Source organism: Castor canadensis, chromosome 16 (genome assembly GCF_047511655.1).
Source record: "Castor canadensis chromosome 16, mCasCan1.hap1v2, whole genome shotgun sequence".
Lineage (NCBI taxonomy): Eukaryota > Metazoa > Chordata > Mammalia > Rodentia > Castoridae > Castor > Castor canadensis.
The window spans coordinates 9,126,599-9,145,463 of NC_133401.1; the positions used below are offsets into that span (position 1 = coordinate 9,126,599).

General features: G+C 48.6%; 1 protein-coding gene across 10 annotated transcripts in view; it reads left to right on the top strand.

Annotated features, from left to right (window-relative positions):
• The window catches only part of Sipa1l3 (signal induced proliferation associated 1 like 3), a 254,269-nt gene that overhangs the window by 216,727 nt on the left and 18,677 nt on the right, over positions 1 to 18,865 (top strand). For all 10 annotated transcript variants that reach the window (XM_074057113.1, XM_074057112.1, XM_074057118.1 and 7 more), the window contains 2 exons: positions 204 to 625; positions 14,793 to 15,014. In XM_074057113.1, coding sequence (XP_073913214.1) covers positions 204 to 625; positions 14,793 to 15,014 — 644 coding nt within the window. The remainder of the gene's footprint in view (positions 1 to 203; positions 626 to 14,792; positions 15,015 to 18,865) is intronic.

The following is an 18,865-nucleotide window of genomic DNA, read 5'->3' on the forward strand; positions in this document are numbered from 1 at the left end:
GTGACCCCATGAGGCAGGGTTAGTTAATCAACCCCCTTTACAGATGTGGAAACTGAGGCAGAGAGAATGTAAATCACTTGCCCTAGGTACCTTGGCAGAGAAGTGATGAGCCAGGATATGAAGCTGCCTGGGTCCAGAGTGTGCCCACAGGTGGAGGGGTGCCTTCCCTGGGTCTGGTGTGACACTCCTCCCTTGCCTTCCAGGGCGAGCCTCAGTACTCGAGCCATTCCAGCAGCAATACTCTGTCCAGCAATGCATCCAGCAGCCACAGTGATGACCGCTGGTTTGACCCTCTGGACCCCCTGGAGCCCGAGCAAGACCCCCTCTCCAAGGGTGGCTCCAGTGACAGTGGCATCGACACTACACTCTACACCTCCAGTCCCAGCTGCATGTCCCTGGCCAAAACACCACGGCCCACGAAGCCACACAAGCCCCCTGGAAGTATGGGTCTGTGTGGTGGGGGTCGCGAGGCCACTGGGAGGTCCCACCACACAGACAGACGGCGCGAGATCTCTCCAACCCCTGCAGTTACTGGCAAGGGCTACCGGCCAAAGCTGTACTCCTCAGGTGCCAGCACCCCCACAGGCCTGGCTGGGGGCAGCCGTGACCCACCAAGGCAGCCCAGGTAAGGCACTGCACCAGGCCCCATTCTTCTGGGGTCCTGACCATCTTCCATATCACCACAGCTCTGATAGTGTTGGGCCCCTTCCCAGACACATGGTCATCAGTGAGTATGCTTACACACTAGTTTGCCTACAGAATTGGGGGATCAGGGACTAGTCCCTACTGCACATCCATCATCTTTTGAGCCCTCTCAGACAGGGAGAGAAAATCCTGACTGTCTCTGTCTTCATCTGTCTCTCATTCTCTCTGACCCTCTTTCTCTCTCTGCTGAGACTAATGGCTTTTACGCTTCCTGGGAGTCCCAGCCTGTATCTGTTAGAAGTGAGTATGGCTGGGGCTTAAACAAACAGGTTTAATGTCCCCTGGCATGAAGTCTGGAGAGGGCAGAGTGGCTCAGGGAGGCCTCCAGGTCTGGCGCTCTGTGACTTCCTGTCCCATCGTTCTCACGTGCTGGGTGTTTCTCTGGTCTCAAGGTGGTTGTGGTGCCATGCAGAGTCGGGGAGGCTGACAAATGTGGCGGAAAGAACAGAGGAAAGTTTGCCCCTTTCTATGGAAAAAGCATACTCCTCCCCAGAATCCACTGCAGCAGGTGGTTTAGCAGCCCATTCTAGCTACAAGGTCTGGGAGAACATGGTTTGGCCTCCCATCCCTCATAGTGTAGAGCACCAGGCCCCAACCTGTCCCCTGTTAGGCTGACACACAAACTGCTGGACCTTGTCCAGCATTTCTGATGCGGTGGGTCAGGATGGGACTCAAGAATATGCATTTATAAAAAGCTCCCAGTAGATGCCAGGATGCCACAGTTCCAGGGTCCCTCCCAGGAGGATGCCCAAAGGTGGGAACTAAGTCTGCAGAGCTGTTGGCCACAGTCCTGCCCTGGGAACTCTGGTCAGAGCCTCACCACCTCCCAGCCTGAACCCAGGACTACCTTGCTGAGGGCTTTCCTGGCCCAGGGGGCTTCCTAATACCTTTGCTAGTCCCCAAGTACAAGGGACGTATGCCCCCAGGCAGCAGCCTCAGGCCCCTGTGACACAGCCCACCATGGAGTTGAGTCCCCGTCCATGTTTCTGTGTAGAGCTGTCTAAGATAATCCCGGGCCCCGGTGGCTCATGCTCGCAGCCCCACCTGTCCAGGAGGATGACGGCCAGCCCTGAGAAAGTTTGAACAATCCTAGCTCAAAAACCAACACAAAAAACAGGGCGGGTGGAGTGGCTCAAGTGGTAGAGCCACCTGCCCAGCAAGTGCAAGGCCTTGAATTCGAACCCAAGTACTGCCCAAAAAAAAAAATTGGTGAGGCAGTGGTTTCCAGAATAATCCTTAACCTTTTTATACGTGATGCACTTTGATCGGGTCTAGTCTAAAATTGCATGGTGCTGGTCTATCCCCGCCCAAGTGATTTCTTGACTTACTGGTTTTCTGACAGATTTAAAAACAATGGCTGAATGTTGCTGTGGTGTCAGTGTTCTCTGACAGATTTGAAAACAGTGGCTGAAGGTTGCTGTGGTGTCTGTGCTAGCCTTGCTGGCCTTGGGCTCTGTGGTCTGAGATGCTCCTGAGTGAAACAGCCCTGGAGAAGGGCTGAGGTGGAGACTGAATGAGCCAAAAAGGGGAGGGGAAGAAAGACTGAGGGAGGTAGGGAGGGAGGTCTCTGTCCCATTGGTTCTAATCTTTTGAACTTGTGTTTTGAACATTCATTGAGTTACTCATTCATCCTGGCGATCTCTCCTGTCCCAGGCCTATGCTGGAGCTGAGGAGAAATAATAAATCAAGACAAGACCCCAGCCCTCAGCACAGATGATAACCCAGTCATCACTAAGACACATATAGAAAACTGCACCCACCAAGAGGGATAAGGACATGGGACCTAGAGAGTCGACATCTGGGTCTTGGGCCTTGGTTGTAGTGGCCCTTGTTCTGGATACAAGTCCATGTTGTTGATCCTGAGTAATTGTGGGGTTTTGAAATCTATGATATAAAGGCAGGAGTGCCACCAGTGGTAGAGGCAGAGGCAGGGGTGGGTACAAAATTACCCTGTGTCTTCCAGAAGGATTTGCTGAGCCCTGAAGTGAAGGGAACAAAATGGGAGGGGATCCTGCTACAAAAGAGGGTCCTGCTGTTGGGAGCTTTAATTTGCATATAAACAATTGATGCTAATTGCAAATCATTCTTATCTACTCATTAAAGCTGTTTCCTGAAGTTTTCTCCTAGGCAACCAGGCTCTAGTGTGAAACAGCATTTCCCAAAATGGGGTGCTAGAGGTGACTTGAGTGGTATGGAAGGGAAGTGTTTTATCTTAAGCGCATATAGGTTTGCTTTTAATGTGGAAAAAGGGCTCCCAACCCATCCCCTGATTCTTCAGATACTGCCCTAGACAAGTTAAGGAAAATAAAATGAGCTGATTTAAGGAAACATGTCCATGGTAGCTAAAAGTATGGACTACAGTCAGCCCACCTAGGGTCAAGCCTCCCTCTCCCAGGCCTTCACTGTATGGTACTGGCAAGTGACTGGACCTTCTGGGCCTTAGTTTCCTCATCTATGAAATCAGGGAGTCTTAAGTGAGCCCTAGAGCCTGTCATGGTGGCACCCTCCTATACTGTCTGGTGGGAGGTGGAGGTAAGGAGGATCATGGTCTGAAACTAGCTGAGTAAAGCACAGACCCTATCTGAAAAACTAAAAGCAAAAGGACCAAAGGCATGGCTTAAGTGATAGAGTGCCTGCCTAGCAAGCTCAAGGCCCTGAGTTCAATCCCCAGTTCTGCCAAAATAATGAGTACATAAATAAATAATAAATGAGCCCTTAGAGCAGTGCCTGACAGTGGACCTCAAGCCTGGCTGTCATTAGAATTGGGTAGGGTGAGGAAGAGATTATTTAAAACAAACAAAAGCAGGCACCTGTGGCCCACACCTGTAATCCTAGCTACTTGGGAAATTGAGATTGTTATGGGAAACTCCAGACACACAGGACTCTGAGGCAAGGAAGCAATGCTTTAGTGTCCAAAGGCTGAGCCCCAAGAACAAAGGGGTCTCACCTTGTGTCCCCATTGCAAGCAGGTTACAGAGGCAATAAAATTAAAAAACAAGGTTTAACTCACATATGGTTACATGCAATTCTATAGTTACTTCAGCCTAGTGCTATGTGACTTTCTTCACCTTTGAATTCTTTAGGCTTTATCTCTCTGCAGTGCCATCCTCCCCCCCTTACCTACCCACCCCCACTTTATCAGAACTCAGGCATGTCTGTTTCTCTTCTGGTCCTCCTTCCTGCTACAAGATCAGGATTGTGGTTCAAGACCAGCCCTGGCAAATAGTTCATGAGACTCCAATCTCCAAAATAACCAGACCAAAATAGACTGGAGGGCTGAGCCCCAGTGACTCACGCCTGTAACCCTAGCTACTCAGGAGGCAGAGATCAGGAGGATCTCGGTTCAAAGCCAGCCTGGGCAAATAGTTTGAGAGAGCCTATCTCGAAAAAAAAATCATAAAAAAGTGCTGGTGGAGTGGCTCAAGGTGTAGGCCCTGAGTTCAAACCCCAGCACCACACACAACCAAAAAAAAAAAAAATAGACAGGAGGTATGGCTCCAGTAGCAGAGTGCCTGCTTTGCAAATGGAAGCCGTGAGTTCAAACCTGAGTCCCACCAAAATAAAAGGAATGAGGCCCTGCCTTTATAAGAATGTCTCCCCAGGGCCACCTGCTATAGGCAGTCCTGGGGCCTCAAGGGCCCCCAGGTGCCTCTGTGTACCTGCTTTCTATATTGCCTCTTGCAGTTGGCAGCCCAGCATCCTTGGCACCCACTGTCCTCTGTCCAGTCCCCTAAGCCCAGCTAGCGTGACAACCTGTGTCCAGCCTCAGCACATCAAGAACAGGCACCTTCAATGAGCCTGGCACCAGCTCAGTAACCCTTGGCTCTGCCTCTGCAGCTCTGTGTAGTAGAGAATCTTGTCTCTACTCACACGCAAGCACTTGGAGTGTACCAGGCCTCCTGCTTGGCTCTGGAGCTAAGTGGACCAGAGGAGACAGCAAACAAATAATGACCAAAGTCGTGAATGAATTGTACTAGGGGACAGCCTCAGTAGGCCCAGGGGACCTGAGTGTAGGTAAGGTGCAAGGCAGTGAAGTGGGGAGAGTTGGATGGTGGAGGCAGGGGTAGCTCCTTTAGGAAGAGCAGCTTCTGCCAAGGAGGAAGGGGAGGGACAGGGGAAGGTGAAGGAGCTAGGTTTCCTGGGAGATAGTAAAATGTTCTTAATCTGGGGGAATACACTTGTATGAGTGTTACTATTGTAATTGTGCGTTAAATTGCATATTTACAGTTTTGAGGCACAGGTGCTAGGGATTGAAGCCAAGGCCCCACCACTGAGCTGCATCCCTGGCTTTGGCTTTTTATAACTTAAAAAAAAAAGGAAAGAAAAGAAAAACCAGGTGTGGTGTGTACCTATAATTTCTGGAAGCCTGAGGCAGGAGAATCATGAGTTCAAGAGCAGCTTGCACTACTTAGCAAGACCCTGTCTCAAAAAGCAATAGAAGGAAAGATGGAGTGGAAGCAGCAGGTACGAAGGCCCTGAGTTGGAGAGGAGGGTCACAGGTGGTGCCTTCAGAGCACAGGCCCCTGGCTCCAGTGTGGAAATTGGGGGTCAGCTAATGAGAGGTCAGGTACTCACAGCCTGGTCAGCTCCATTATGGACCTTGAATTTGATGCTGAGAACAGAGAATCATGAATGGTTTCTACAGAGAGGGTGACACAGGCAGGTTTGTGCTAGGAGTGAGACAAGAGGCGAAGTCAGGGAGGGGCTGAAAGAAAGATACATGTAGGTTGGGAGCATCAACATGAGGAAGCCAGGGATCCTAGACCTCCAGAACTGTAAGTCCAGGCCGACTACTGGGTGTCAGGAGCTGCTGCAAATGGGGGAGCTCAGGAAATCCCTGTGAGCAACGAGGGTTCAGCTGGATGGTCCTGAGAGGAATAAACCTCGTGTCCCTGATCATCCCAGCACCCACTGTGCCAGGCAGTATCCCAGACACCATGATGCTCTGGGGAACAGAGTCCAGTCCCTCCCTGTGGAGCTGACCTTCACCTGCAAAGAATACCAGACGTTACTTGAACAACCACGGGGTGTGCCAGGCAGCCATGAGTGCTGGGCAGACGGTCAGAAACAGCACAGGGGCTCTCAGAAGGCCTCAGAGGCAGCAATGTGGCTTGGAAGCATGGGTCTGATGCAAGCTGCAACACAGCAACAAATCCAGGACCCTGGACTGAATACATTTGCTATGCTCTAGAAATGGTCGGGTGGCCACAGGGGTGGGGGCAGGTGGCATAGGGGAGCATAGTGGAAGGTCAGATTGGCATGGTAGGCAGGAGGTTTATGATTGTGGTCAGATGCTAGGATCCGAACTCAGGAGATGGGAGAGGCTTCTGAGCCCATAATCTGATGTTTTTAAAAAGATCACTCTGGACCATGCATGTCATCACCTGCCGTAATCCCAGCTCTCTGAGCAGAAGGATCACAAGTTTCAGGCTAGCCTGGGCTACATAGCAAGACACTGCCTCAAAAAAAAAAAATAATAATCATGGGCTTCTGTGGAAGAAATGGACTATTTCGGGGGTAGAAGGAAGGAGAGTGGAAGTCAGAATTCAAAGGCTTCCAGGAAAGGCTGTCCTGCCCACACAGGGAAACCCCCAACCTCTCTCTTCAGTAACTTCAGCCCCTGCTGTGGAAACTGCTGCAGCCTGTAGCAGCTTGTGCCCATCCATGACTTCAGCGACTTCACAGACACTCCCCCCAGACGTTCGTCATGGGAACCCGGCTGCCAGGCCCACTGCCAGGCACCAGCGCCTGCTGTGGGCACCACCGTGGGCTGAGCCATCCTAGGCAGGCAGCCACCTGGCCTCACCCTGCCCTGAGGCAGCACACATGCCAAAGTGGTCTGGTTTCCAGAACAATTTGTCAGAGCCATGGATGGTGATCAGAGAGTCTGCTCCACGTGGAGCTGACGCAGCTGGGCGTTCCTGCAGGCAGGAAGCTCGTGGCCTTGCTTCCCCAGGCTGGGCCATAAGTCTCCAGAATCCCATCCGGGCACAGCCTGAAAGGTAATGCGGGGGCTTTGGGGTCACATGGGCAGGTCTCCTCAGGGAATCACAGTCAGTGTAGGAAGATGAATCCAGGCCATCTCCTAAAACTCAAGCAGTTGAGGAAACCAGACAGAAATCAGTGAGGAAAGGGGTAGTGCAAAGGTCCTGGGGTAGAAATATTTCTGGGTGTTTGACAAACAGCTTCTGTGTGGTTGGAACAAAAGAGGCAGAGGTAGCACAGGAGCTGAGGGCAGAGGGGACAGCACACGTGGAGTGGGGCTTGTGGGAGCTCTCTGACCTTTCCCTGCTTGAGCTGGAGCCACAAAAAACTGGTGTGACTCATGTATTCACAAGGCTCTAGCTATGGCAAGGAGGCTGGGAGGATGCAGGAAAAGCTTGGGAGGCCAGGGAGGAGGCCACTGCAATGATCCCAGTGGGCATCAGCAGGTGGTAGTGTCACAGTGGTCGAATTCAGTTCCATTTTGAGTCTTTACCCATATCCTTTCTGTTTCCACGCCCTGAAGACCTGTTGTTTCTGCTCCTTAGGCTACAGGGTAGGATGTGGCCATTCCCCAGATCTACCCTACAGCATGCAGCAACCGAGCTGACTGGAGCCCATGGCAGACAGCAGAAAGAGAGCAAGATCAGTCCCAAGTCAGCCAGGTGGCCTGCAGCCCATGGTGCTACCCCACCATGTTTGGGCTATGTTTATTTGGGCAGTGTTACTACCTGGCCCTGCCTCCCTCTGTGCCTGTCCAGGTCGCAGCTCTGCCATGTGAACTCCATTAGGTTCCTCAGTATCCCTGAGGCTCAGCTTCCCATCTGTCTGGTGGGTGATCAAGGAGCTTTGGCCTAAGGTTGAGAAGGTGAACTGCAACCGTGAATTTTAAGAACTTGCCAGGGCCTGAGATGTAGCTGAGATCCGAAATAGTAGCTGCTACTGTGTTTTGTTTCCTTTCATTGTATGTTTATCCTTATGATGATTGCCATGGAGAACACAGGTGCCCAGGTTTGCATCCTGGCTCTGTCCCTTCCAGGTACATCACTGGGCGCAAGTGTCTGGGCCTTGGTTTCCTCACCTGAAACATGGCGATGGTAGTTCCTACCTACTGCTCCTTTAGGCTGTGGCCTCTTCAGAGTCCCCAGGCCTGATGGTCCAGCCACATTGCACACACACATACCCCTTCTCGTGTGTATGCCACATAACCATTGCTGCAACCAGATTTGCTCCCCTGAGATAAACAGATGACTGCATGGCCTCTGGGGTGAAAGTGGGTGGAGGGCAAGGCGGGCACCACCCCACCCACATCCCAGTCCTATGTGAGCCACACCACCCCCATTAGAGCTAATGCTCAGGGAGCTGGACCCCTGGGCCCTATGCTGAGCACTTAGCACGTGTGACCTGGTGAGGCAGGCACGTCACAGGTCCGCTTCTCAGAGGAGGAAACTGAGGCTCACTGAGGGGCAGGGATTCAACCTGAGAAGCCAGCATGCCAGTTGGAGCTGGGCTTGGGACCTGGCTGAGCTGGGCAGCAGCATCACATCCTCTGCAACCGTGCTACGCAATTAACCTTGAGACCCAGGGAGGACATGCTGGTGTATTGTGAAGAAGGAGTGTTCATGCCTTTGATTGGTGGATGGGATCCGAACTCCACCCTGTGCGGCCTCCTGGCTACCAGGCCCATCCACTGAAAAACAGCAAAACACGCCAGACACCTAGCGTGGCTCACAGTTCATGGCGGAAGGGAGAGAGCGCTCTTCAGGGCTGGTTGGGATGCCCAGCGTGTTCTGAGGAATGGTTATAGGGTCAAGACCCTTCTGCACTAGAAGAGACAAGACAGGAATGGTTGGTCATGGTTAGATTTTGGTCAGAAGTAACAAAATCCCAGCTCGGCTGAAGTCAGTGAAATAGTAATTGTGTATATTTATGGAATGCAGTGTGATATTTTCATCTATGTGTAGATGAAAAATTCAGTCAAGCCAATGTACCTGTTCTGTTAAACAAGTTGTGTGTGTGTTGAGAATGTAAAAAAATCTACTCCTTTTTTTTTTTGGCAGCACTAGAGTTTGAACTCAGAGTCTCACATGTGCTACACAGGTACTCTACCACTTAAGCCACTCCACCAACCCTTTTCTTTGATGGGTTTTTTTAAGATAGAGTCTTACATACTATTTGCTTGGGGCTGGCTTTGAACCGAGATCCTCCTGGTCTCTGTCTGCCTCCCAAGTAGCTAGGATTACGGGCGTGAGCCACTGGCACCTGACTAAAAATCTGTTCTTGTGGAGCCAGGGGCTTAAGTGATAGAATACGTGCCTACCAAGTGTAAGTCCCCAAAATTGAACCCCAGAAAAAAATACTTTCTTTATAATATCTTTACTGACTGTGGTCACAACAGATCACTGAAACTTATTCCTCCAGTCTAACTGGAACTTTGTAACCTTTGAGCAACATGTGCCCTTTCCCCACTGTCCCTCTCCCCTGCGGAAGGAAATTTGTTATCTCACAGATCACCCAGGCCCAGGACAGGTTGGGCCCCTGGTCCGGATCATCTGTCTACTCCATAACTCAAACCTCTTTCCCTATTTTTGTGCTGCCTCCATTGGCCTGCAGGCTGGCTCCTTCAGAGCCTCAAAGAGGCCATCATTTAAACGTAAGACACTTGTCCAGCGGATAGGAGGTGGTGTTTTCTTGTTGCTTATTTTTATTCTTCAGTACTGGGGATTGAAACTCAGAACTTCTCATATGCTCGGCAAGCATTCTACCACTGAACTGCATTCGAAGCCTGGAGATGTTATTTTCTGCAAGCATTTGTTTATTCACTGTGGTTGTGGGGTTTTGTTGTTTTGTCCCTATTTCTGTTGGTTAACTTTAATGAACTCTTCCCAAAAAATCACTCTGCAGACCATCCCCTCTCCCCTTCTCTTGCTTACAAACACACACACACACACACACACACACCCACACACCCACACACCCACACACCCACCCACACACCCACACACACACCCACACACACCCACCCCCATCTCACTGGCAGAAGTAGTACTCAGACCTGATTCAGACAGGATTCCCTACACACACACACACACACACACACACACACACACACACACACACACACACACACACACACACACACACACACCCCCCCCCATCTCACTGGCAGAAGTAGGTACACAGGCTCATCTCAGACCTGATTCAGACAGGATTCCCTCCTTGAGCTGGGTGTCAAGTTACCTTCCTCAAGCAAGGAGTAAGTGAAATCAGCCTCCATTTACAGGGCGAGGAGAATTCAGACAATATCCAGCAATGTGGATCCCAGGAGCTATAGGGGCCAACACAACTCCAAAGGGCAGTGGGTAGAGCTGACTGGCAAATGCAGACAGAAGGCATTTATCTTTCTTCTTTCCTTTTCAAAAAATTCATCTCATGTTTTTTCTGCTCACAAAAGTTGGGCATGTGCTGGGCATGGTGGTACACCCATATAATACCAGCACTTGGAAGACTGAGGCAGGAGGATTGCAAGGTCCAGGCCAGCCTGGGCAAAGTTAGCAAGGAAAAAAAAAAAAAGAAAAAGATGTGCCTTTTGGCAAGGCAGAGAAGTATGTCCTGTGGGCAGTGAAAGGGTTGAAATCAGGGGTGCATGCATAGAGCAGAGCCTGGGCAGCCTTTGCAGACAGGTCATGTGCTGATGTGGAGGTCTCCAGAACACACAGTCTAGTGTAAAGGGCAGGAACAGAGAAGGCTGCCATCTGTTCCAAGGAGCAGTTGGGAGGACCCACGCCCTTGTACCTGAGGGCGCTGTGTCTGCATAAATTCTCTGCTGAGGAAGGAAGGGTGGGCTGCTGCTGCCTCTAGAAGGAACAGATGCCACTTCCTTTTTACCCTGTGCCACACTCCCCATCATTACTGCCTCTGGCGATAATCAGATGGTGTACACTGCTCCAGAGGCTTCTCCAAACGTGTACCCTTCCAGATTTCTTAAGCATTTTGACCATTACCTAGAAGAGGAAAACCATTTTACTTTCTCGACCATCATGGACATCTGATCAGGAATTAAGTTTCACAAAACCACTTAATCCTTAGTGATGTACACTAATGATTTTATTCTAGTCTGTTTTCCTCCTCCTTACGAATGGTCAGATCGGGCACCAGTGGCTCACCCCTGTAATCCTAGCTACTTGAGAGATTGAGATCTCAGTCTGAGCAAATAATTCACAAAACTTCCATCTCCAAAATAACCAGAGCAAAATGGGCTGGAGGTATGACTCAAGCAGTATAGAACCTGCTTTGTAAGCATGAAGCCCTGAGTTCAAACTCCAGTTGCACCAAAATTTAAAAAGAAAAGGTCAAGACACACTAAATTGATTTTAAAAACACCATATTATATGTGTATATAAATTCATATGTAAATATAGGTTGATAAGGTGTTTTCTCCCCCTTTTTCTTTTTTTCTGTTGTTTGGAGATAGGGTCTCACAGTGTAGCCCAGGCACCTGGGATCTGGGCATGTGTCACCACACCTGACGCGCGCGCACGTGCGTGTGTGTTTATGTGTGTGTGTGTGTGTGTGTGTGTGTGTGTGTGTGATGCTATGCATCATGCCTTGTTTCCATTTACTAAAGTCATAGACATCTGTCTTCATCCATAAACAGAGGTCTATCTCCTTCTTTGCACTGGCTGCAGAGTTTTCAGTCATAAGGTTATACTTAGACCTATTTACAAAAGTCAGAGAGCTAGGGGGTATGACTCAGTGGTAGAGCACTTTCCTAGCATGTACAAGGCCCTGAGTTCAGTCCCAAGCACTGCAAAAATAAAGATTGTAGTTAATTCTTTTGAGACTGTGTCACCACGTTGCCCAGACTGGCATCGAATCTGTGCTCCTTCTGCTTCATTCATGCCCACATTTTTGTCAAGCTTTTCTGTGGCATGAGCTTGTGGGAGGTCAGATGTTAGACCTATGCCCTTCATCCTTCAGGTCTCAGCTCAGATTACTCCTTGGGGAAGCCTTCCTAACCGTTCCTAGTGTCATAAAGTCTGTCCCTGGTCTTACATGCCTTAGTGACTCCCTGGTCATCTCTCCACCAGTATAGAACCTTTGCTGCAATTATAGATATTGCTGAATTGTAGAAAGTGCATATAGTTGGCTTTTAAAATCCAGTCTTTCTTTTAAAGTGTTTAAACCACTCACTTAATGTAATTATTGGTGGTAATTGGATTTATATTGGACATTTTACTATTGTGTTCTGTGTTTCCTTCCTTTCTTACTCCTCTTTGTCCTTCACTCCCTTATTCTCAGTTACACAAGTATAATTCAGTATGCCATTTGGGTTCTGCTTTTAGTTATTCTAATATGCATCTGTCAGTGCCATTTGAGTTATTATAATATGTATCTCTCAATGTCATTCAAGTTAATTCCAATAAAACATAGAACCTTTTCTCCAGTATAGCCCCATTTCCTTCCCCCCCTTCGATTTTTTTTTTTTATTGTACTGAGGCTTGAACTCAGGGCTTCACACTTGCTAAGCAAGTACTCTTCCACTTGAACCACTCCAACAGCCAATCATTTGTGCAGTTTTTGTCATGTGTTTTATTTCCGTATGTGTTATAAAACCAACAGTAGAGTGTTAAAATTATTGCCTTATCTTACATCTTTAAGAGAGTTAAGAGAAGAAATACAAAAGTATAAATACATAGTTTTACTTTTTTTTTTTTACTATTTTTTTTTTATTATTGTTTTATTCATATGTGCATACAAGGCTTGGGTCATTTCTAGTTTTACTTTTTAAACATATCTTGGGCTCTTCATTTCTCCCTACAGATTCAGGTCACCATCTGGACTCATTTCCTTCAGCATGAGAACTTCATTTTGTTGTTTCATATTAGGCAGACATGCTAGCAATAAATTCTGTCTATCCAGGAACATCTTTAGGTTGCCTTCATTTTTCAAGAATAGTTTTGCTGGATATAGAATTTTTTTGGGGGGCGGGGTGGTCAGCACTGGGGTTTGAACTCAGGGCCTCGTGCTTGCTATGCAGGTGGTCTAACACTTGATCCACTCCAGCCCTTTTTTGTGTGTTGGACATTTTTGAGATAGGGTCTCACTTTTTCCTGGTCTGGTCTCAAACTGCAATCCTCCTGATCTTTTCCTCCTGAGTAGCTAGGTTTATATGCGGGAGCCACCATTACCGAGCAGAATTTTTGAGAGCTTATTTGGAGGTTCTAGTGATGGAGCACAACTACTTGTATACTCTTGACCAAAGAAATATCCTCCTCTATCAGGGAAGGTTGACCAAGCACACAACTTCAGGAGATCAGCCAGATCAGCTGTGTCAACCCTCACAATCAGTCACTTCACATCCTCACGTCACGGATACAGAATTTTTGGCTAGGAGTTTTTTCTTTCAGCACTTTGAAAATGACATTCTCGATTCCATTGTCAGCATTTCATTGTGATGCTGTTCCTCGGATGTGATCAGTCCTCCTTCCGGGATGTCCTCAAGATTTTTATCTTAGTGTTTGACTTTCAGGTATTTCTGGAGGTATAAAATCTCTTTGTATTTATCCTATTTGGGATCTGCTGGACTTCATAGATGTATACATTAATTTTTTTTATCAGATTTAGGAAGTTTTCAAATACTTCTTCTGTCCCTTTCCTTCTGAAACTCCTGTTAGATTCTTGATATACCCTTGACACTGTCCAAAGGTTCTGCTCTCAAAGAACTTCTTTTTTCACCAAGCCAGGGGGAGAAGGGCAGGGAGCCCTGCGCCACAATGCCACAGGGGCCCCCTGTTACCCACCAGTCAGCAACTTTTTTGAGCATAAATGCTTTGCTGATTATTGTGTGCCTTTGATCAGTCTTGTCCTCTTTGGAGAAAGGACTTGCTGGTCTCCTCATTAGACCATAGTCAAAAGTCCCATCTTTAGAGGCCACCAAATTGACCTTCAAAAAGAATGTATTAACTTATATTTTAAGAGCATTAATTTTTCTCATCAAATACCTCTTATTTGAAATTGCAATTTAAAAAAAAAAATTTTAGAGTTGATTTTCTGCATCAGTGGGTCCACAGAATATGGTTCCAACTGGCAACACTAGGTTCATTGGAGCATTAAGTCAGCAAGAATCAAATATTTGAACTATAGGACTGTGATTGCAGATCAGCTGGCTAGACTGGTATGTCATGTGTACTAGGTGCTCAAGAAAAGTTTGAATAAACAGGCTATGGGGCAAAATATGTTTTAAATTTAAGATCATGCCTAGTGTGTGAGAGGCCCTGATTTCTGTCTCCAGCACCACTCTCTCTCACACACACACACACACAAAATCATAAGTTACAATTGGTAAAAACAAATGGTATGACCTCAGTAATGTGAAAACATCCTCCTCCCACCTAACCCCCCAAAAAAGCCCCTTTCTCTGTGTACACATGAATGCTTTTAACATAAAGAAAAGATGGATAAGTAAACAGAGCAGTTTGTCAGCCATGGTTACTTCTAGAGATGGCTGGGCAGGTGGGTCCCCACCTTCATCTACATAGGTAGTACCAAAGGGACCAGGAGTGGATCGATTACTTTTGTGTTGTGGCGTCCAAAATACCTGAGAAAACAACTTAAAAGAGGAAAGTTTTATTTTGGTTCCCAGTTCGGAGGGTTCGTCCATGGTTGCTTGAGCAGAACATCATGGTGACGGGAGTGTATGGAGGAAAAGGGTCTTCACCCCATGTGGGCAGGAAGGAACAGGGAGGGATGAGCAATGGGGACCAGGTGAAACCTTCAAAGGCACACCTTTGACGTGACCCACATCCTCCTGCTTGGCCCCACCTCCCCATGTTCCTACCACCTCCCAAAATAGCACCACCAGCTGAGGCCCAAGTATTCAACACAGGAGCCCATGGGGGACATTTCATATTCAAACCATCACAAGGGGTGACTCTTTAGGTTCCCATAGAGACACTGGGTATGCCAGAAGGGCATCCCGGGCTGGCATCAGGTCTGTGCAGACATTTCCCCTTTTCTTCTTGTGGGCTCTGCTATTACTGCAGCAAATTATTTGTATCTCTCTCAGTCAGTGAACTTACTTTCTTTTGCTTTTGTCTTTGCAGTGACATGGGCTCCAGGGCTGGCTACCCTGCTCAGGTTTACAAAACCACCAGTGCAGAGACTCCTCGGGCCTCTCAGCTGGCCCAGTCCAGCCCCTTCCAGCTCTCCACCTCTGTCCCCAAGTCCTTCTTCTCCAAGCAGCCTGTGCGCAATAAGCACCCAACGGGGTGGAAGAGAACAGACGAGCCCCCACAGCGGCCGCTCCCCTTTGCTGACCCCAAGAAGTAAGTACCCGGACACACAACAAGGCCACCCAGGTGTGTCTGGGGCAGGGGAGGGTGATGATGACTGTGCTGGTTCACACACCAGGGATACAGCTGTGAATGAGGACCAAAGATCCCTGCTCTTGAGAAGTTGGCAGTGGTTGGGGTGACACACAGTAAATAGAAGAAATAAGAAGAGCTTGCAGGGACTGGAGGAATGGCTTAAGTGGTAGAGGGCCTGCCTAGCAAACTTGAGGTCCTAAGTTCAAACCCCATTGTCACCAAAAAAGAAAAAGAAGAAGAGCTTCCAGTAGATGAGATTGTGGTTAGCACTGAGTGATGTCTGAATGAAGCACATTCCAGGCAGGGGAAAGAACAGTTGCTGCAAAGACCCTGAGGCAGGAGTGGGTTTGGACTGTGTGGGGGAGGGTTCCTGTGACTGCCCTGCGACAGTGGAGATAGTGAGACGTGAGATAGGAGTGGCAATGGGGACAATTGTAAAGGGTCTGATGGGCTGCTGGTAAAGGCTTTGGCATCTGCTCTAGTGACATGGAATCACAGGAGTGTATGGAAGAGAAGAGGACATGATCTGAATTGGATGCTTACAGTCCCCATAGCTGTCCCGTAGCTGTCAGGGACAGCCTGCAAGGAGCTGGGAAGATCCGCTGTCGAGGTTCAGACAGGACAGGGTGGGGTGGGGGGTATGTCAAGGAGACAGGTGTGGGACAATGTCTGAAACAGCACTCCAGCTCTGCTGGCAGGGGGGCATGGTGAGAAAACAAGGGCAACAAACAGACAGCCGAGCTGAGGATGGTGCAGGTGCTGGCCTTGGATCTCTGCAGCCAAGATGTGTGCTGTGATTGAGATGCACAGAAAGAAGATGTCCCAGTGGAAGTGGAGGAGGAGTTGCTTGGAGTTCAGTGGAGGTCAGGCTGCCAAGACGAATCAGGGCGTGGCCAGCACAAAGTCACGAGGCAGGGAGTTTGCATAGAGGAGGGGAAGGTGAGGATACAACCTGAGGCCCTCAGTGTCTCCTGACTACCAGAAGGATCCAGCGAAGGAACCTGCAATGGTGCTGCCAGCAAGGAAGAGGAGGCCAGGAATGGGACATGTAAGAGACCAGAAGTCAGATTGGATGAGCCTGAGAACTGAGTGCAGGATCCAGCCTTGCAGAGGTCATTCAAGGGACTGGGAGGAAAGAGAAAAGCAGAATTGAGGTAGCCATTTGAGCAGCTCATTTGAGGCATCTTGCTGTAGAGTGAAGAGGAAAGAGGGCTCTTGGGCTGGGGGTGTAACTCAGTGGTAGATCTCTTACCTAGCATTCAGGAGGTCGGTCCTAGGTTCCATCCCCAGCACTGAAAAAAAAAAAAAAAAAGAAGGAAAGAAAGGGCTTTTTGTTTTCAATTGCAGAATATATCCAATGCTCACTGTATACCAGGCCCAGTTCTGAGTTCTGAGTTCTTCTACATGAATTACTTCCCTGCATGTTCACAGCAGCTCTGTACTCTCCCTACGTTACAGATGAGGCAAGGGGTGGAGCTCAGATCAGGGCCCCGGAAGCCAGGTCCAAGGCTCATGTTGTGAGACATCTCCACCCAACTCCATCCTGTTTTTTCTAGTGCCTTCTTTCATGACCCAGATGGGCATTCAAATCTGTGGATGAAACAGCTCAGAGGAGAGGGGTGTCAGGAGACGGAAGCAGGTCCCTAAAGATGTTGGCATGCAAGTGTGCTGAGTTCACACTGAGAGTCCAGGTCATGTCTCACTCGATGACAAGCAGAGGGGATTCTGAAAACTAGATTCTCGTCATTCACTCCCCTGTCTATAGCATCCAGTGGTTTCCCCTGCCTAGGATTTATGTCAGAAGACTCACATTCACTGAGCACTGTTCATAGCAGGTACTTGCACACTGGGTTCTAGGCCCAAACCCCCTGCCCAGAACTACCCTGAATTGTCCCCACTTCTCACTCCCTCCCTCACCCTGCTCCAACCATGCTGGCCTCTTGTTGCTCCTAAACTCACCACACATAGGCCTCCCTCAGGACCTTTGCACTGGCTTCCAGCCACCTGGAATTCTCTTCCTCCAGATCTTCTTGGCTAGCTCTGTGAAGGTTCTAGCTTATGCCACATCTTCAGACGGGCCTTCCTGAACCTAAGTAGCCCTCACTGTCATTCTGTATCCCACTGACCATTTCCTGCATGGAAGGCAAGTGCATCATCTTGGTCACAAGATACTGGTGACTGGCCCAGCATACTGTGAGTGCTCAGTCAGTACTTGTGCAAGCCATGGATCTTGTTTCATTCCCACTGCTACCCCAATAAGTCAATATTGTGAGGCCCCCTACTTTTCAGTGTGGCTCTTAACCCCATGTCCCTCCATGATCCACAGCACCTGTGGCAGGCCTTCCCCTGTGTGCCACCTTGGCCTGGGGTCCCCATGACTTCATGCCACTGCCTGCACCAGTTTCCTCTGGCCGTCCAGACAAAAGACTGCAGACTAACAGGGCATGAGTGGATCATCACAAAGCTCTGGAGGCCACAAGACTTCAGTCAGCATCAGCAGGGTGGCCCCTTCTAAGAGCATGAGGCTGCTCTGAGCAGCTGCTAGTTTGCTGGCAGTCCTTGGCGTTCCTGGTACAAAGTGCCCAGCTCTGGTCTTTGCTTCATCTTTACGTGGCCTCCCTCTGGAAGGTCTGTGTCCACATTTCCCCTTTGTGCAAGGCTCCGTCCTCATGGCCTCATTTTAACTTGATGACATCATCATAGACCTGTTCCAAATTAGGTCATGTTTGGAGATACTCCCCAGTTAAGACTTTACAACAGATCCGTTTTTTATTTTATTTTATTTTATGTTATTGCTATTGATTGAACTCAAGCACTCTACTACTGAACTATACCCCCAGCACTTGTTTTGTTTTTTTTCTTTTTTTTTTGAGGCAAGGTCTTACTATATAGCCCAAGCTGGCCTTGAACTCACAGCCTTCCTGCCTCTGCCTCCCAGGTGCCAGGATTACAGGATTTGCCACCACACTTGGATTTTAAACATAATCTTTTTTAGAAGAATACAATTCATCCCTTCTCAGTCTTTTAGCTAAGATCCAGTGTAGATAGTGACCAGGTGCCAGTGGCTATAATCGTAGCTAATTGGGAGGCTGAGATCAGGAGGATCACAATTCAAGGCCAGCCTGGGCAAATAATTTGTGAGACTCCCCCGCCATCTCCAAAAATAACCAGAGCAAAAATGGACTGGAGGTGTGGCTCAAGTAGTGGAACACCTGGCTTTGCAAGCACAAAGCCCTGAGTTGAAACCCCAGTCCCACCAAAAAAAAAAAAGTGTGGAGGGTCACAATCCAACCCATAATAGCACCCCACAAATCTCCATAGAGATATACCTTTCTCTAAAAAGACACCCACCCCTTGATGGCTTGCCCTTTGCCCAACGTAGTGCTTCTCCCCATCCACAATGCCTGTCCAGGACAGATCCAGTGGTCATTCCCATGGTGACTTGCTTCCTCTCACACCACAAGACTGAGAGCTCTAGAAAAGGCACCTTGAGCCTCCACCCAGGCCCAGCACATACTAGGTGCCCGGAAAATATCCTGAGATACACAACAACCCTAAACTACAGCCCCCTTTCTCCCAGTTACAAGATGCAAAGATGGATATAGCAACATGCATGCAGGTTGAATAAGTAGATGTAAGCTAGACATGAACTACGTGGACATGGAGGAGAGGGTTTCCTGGTTTCTTTGTAATATTTGTTGATTTGGTTACAAACTTTTAAAATCACATCCATAAAATATTAAAATAACTGCCTTTGTCCACACTTCCTTTTCATGGAGTTCACTCAGACTGTCCCTGAGCATTTTGGA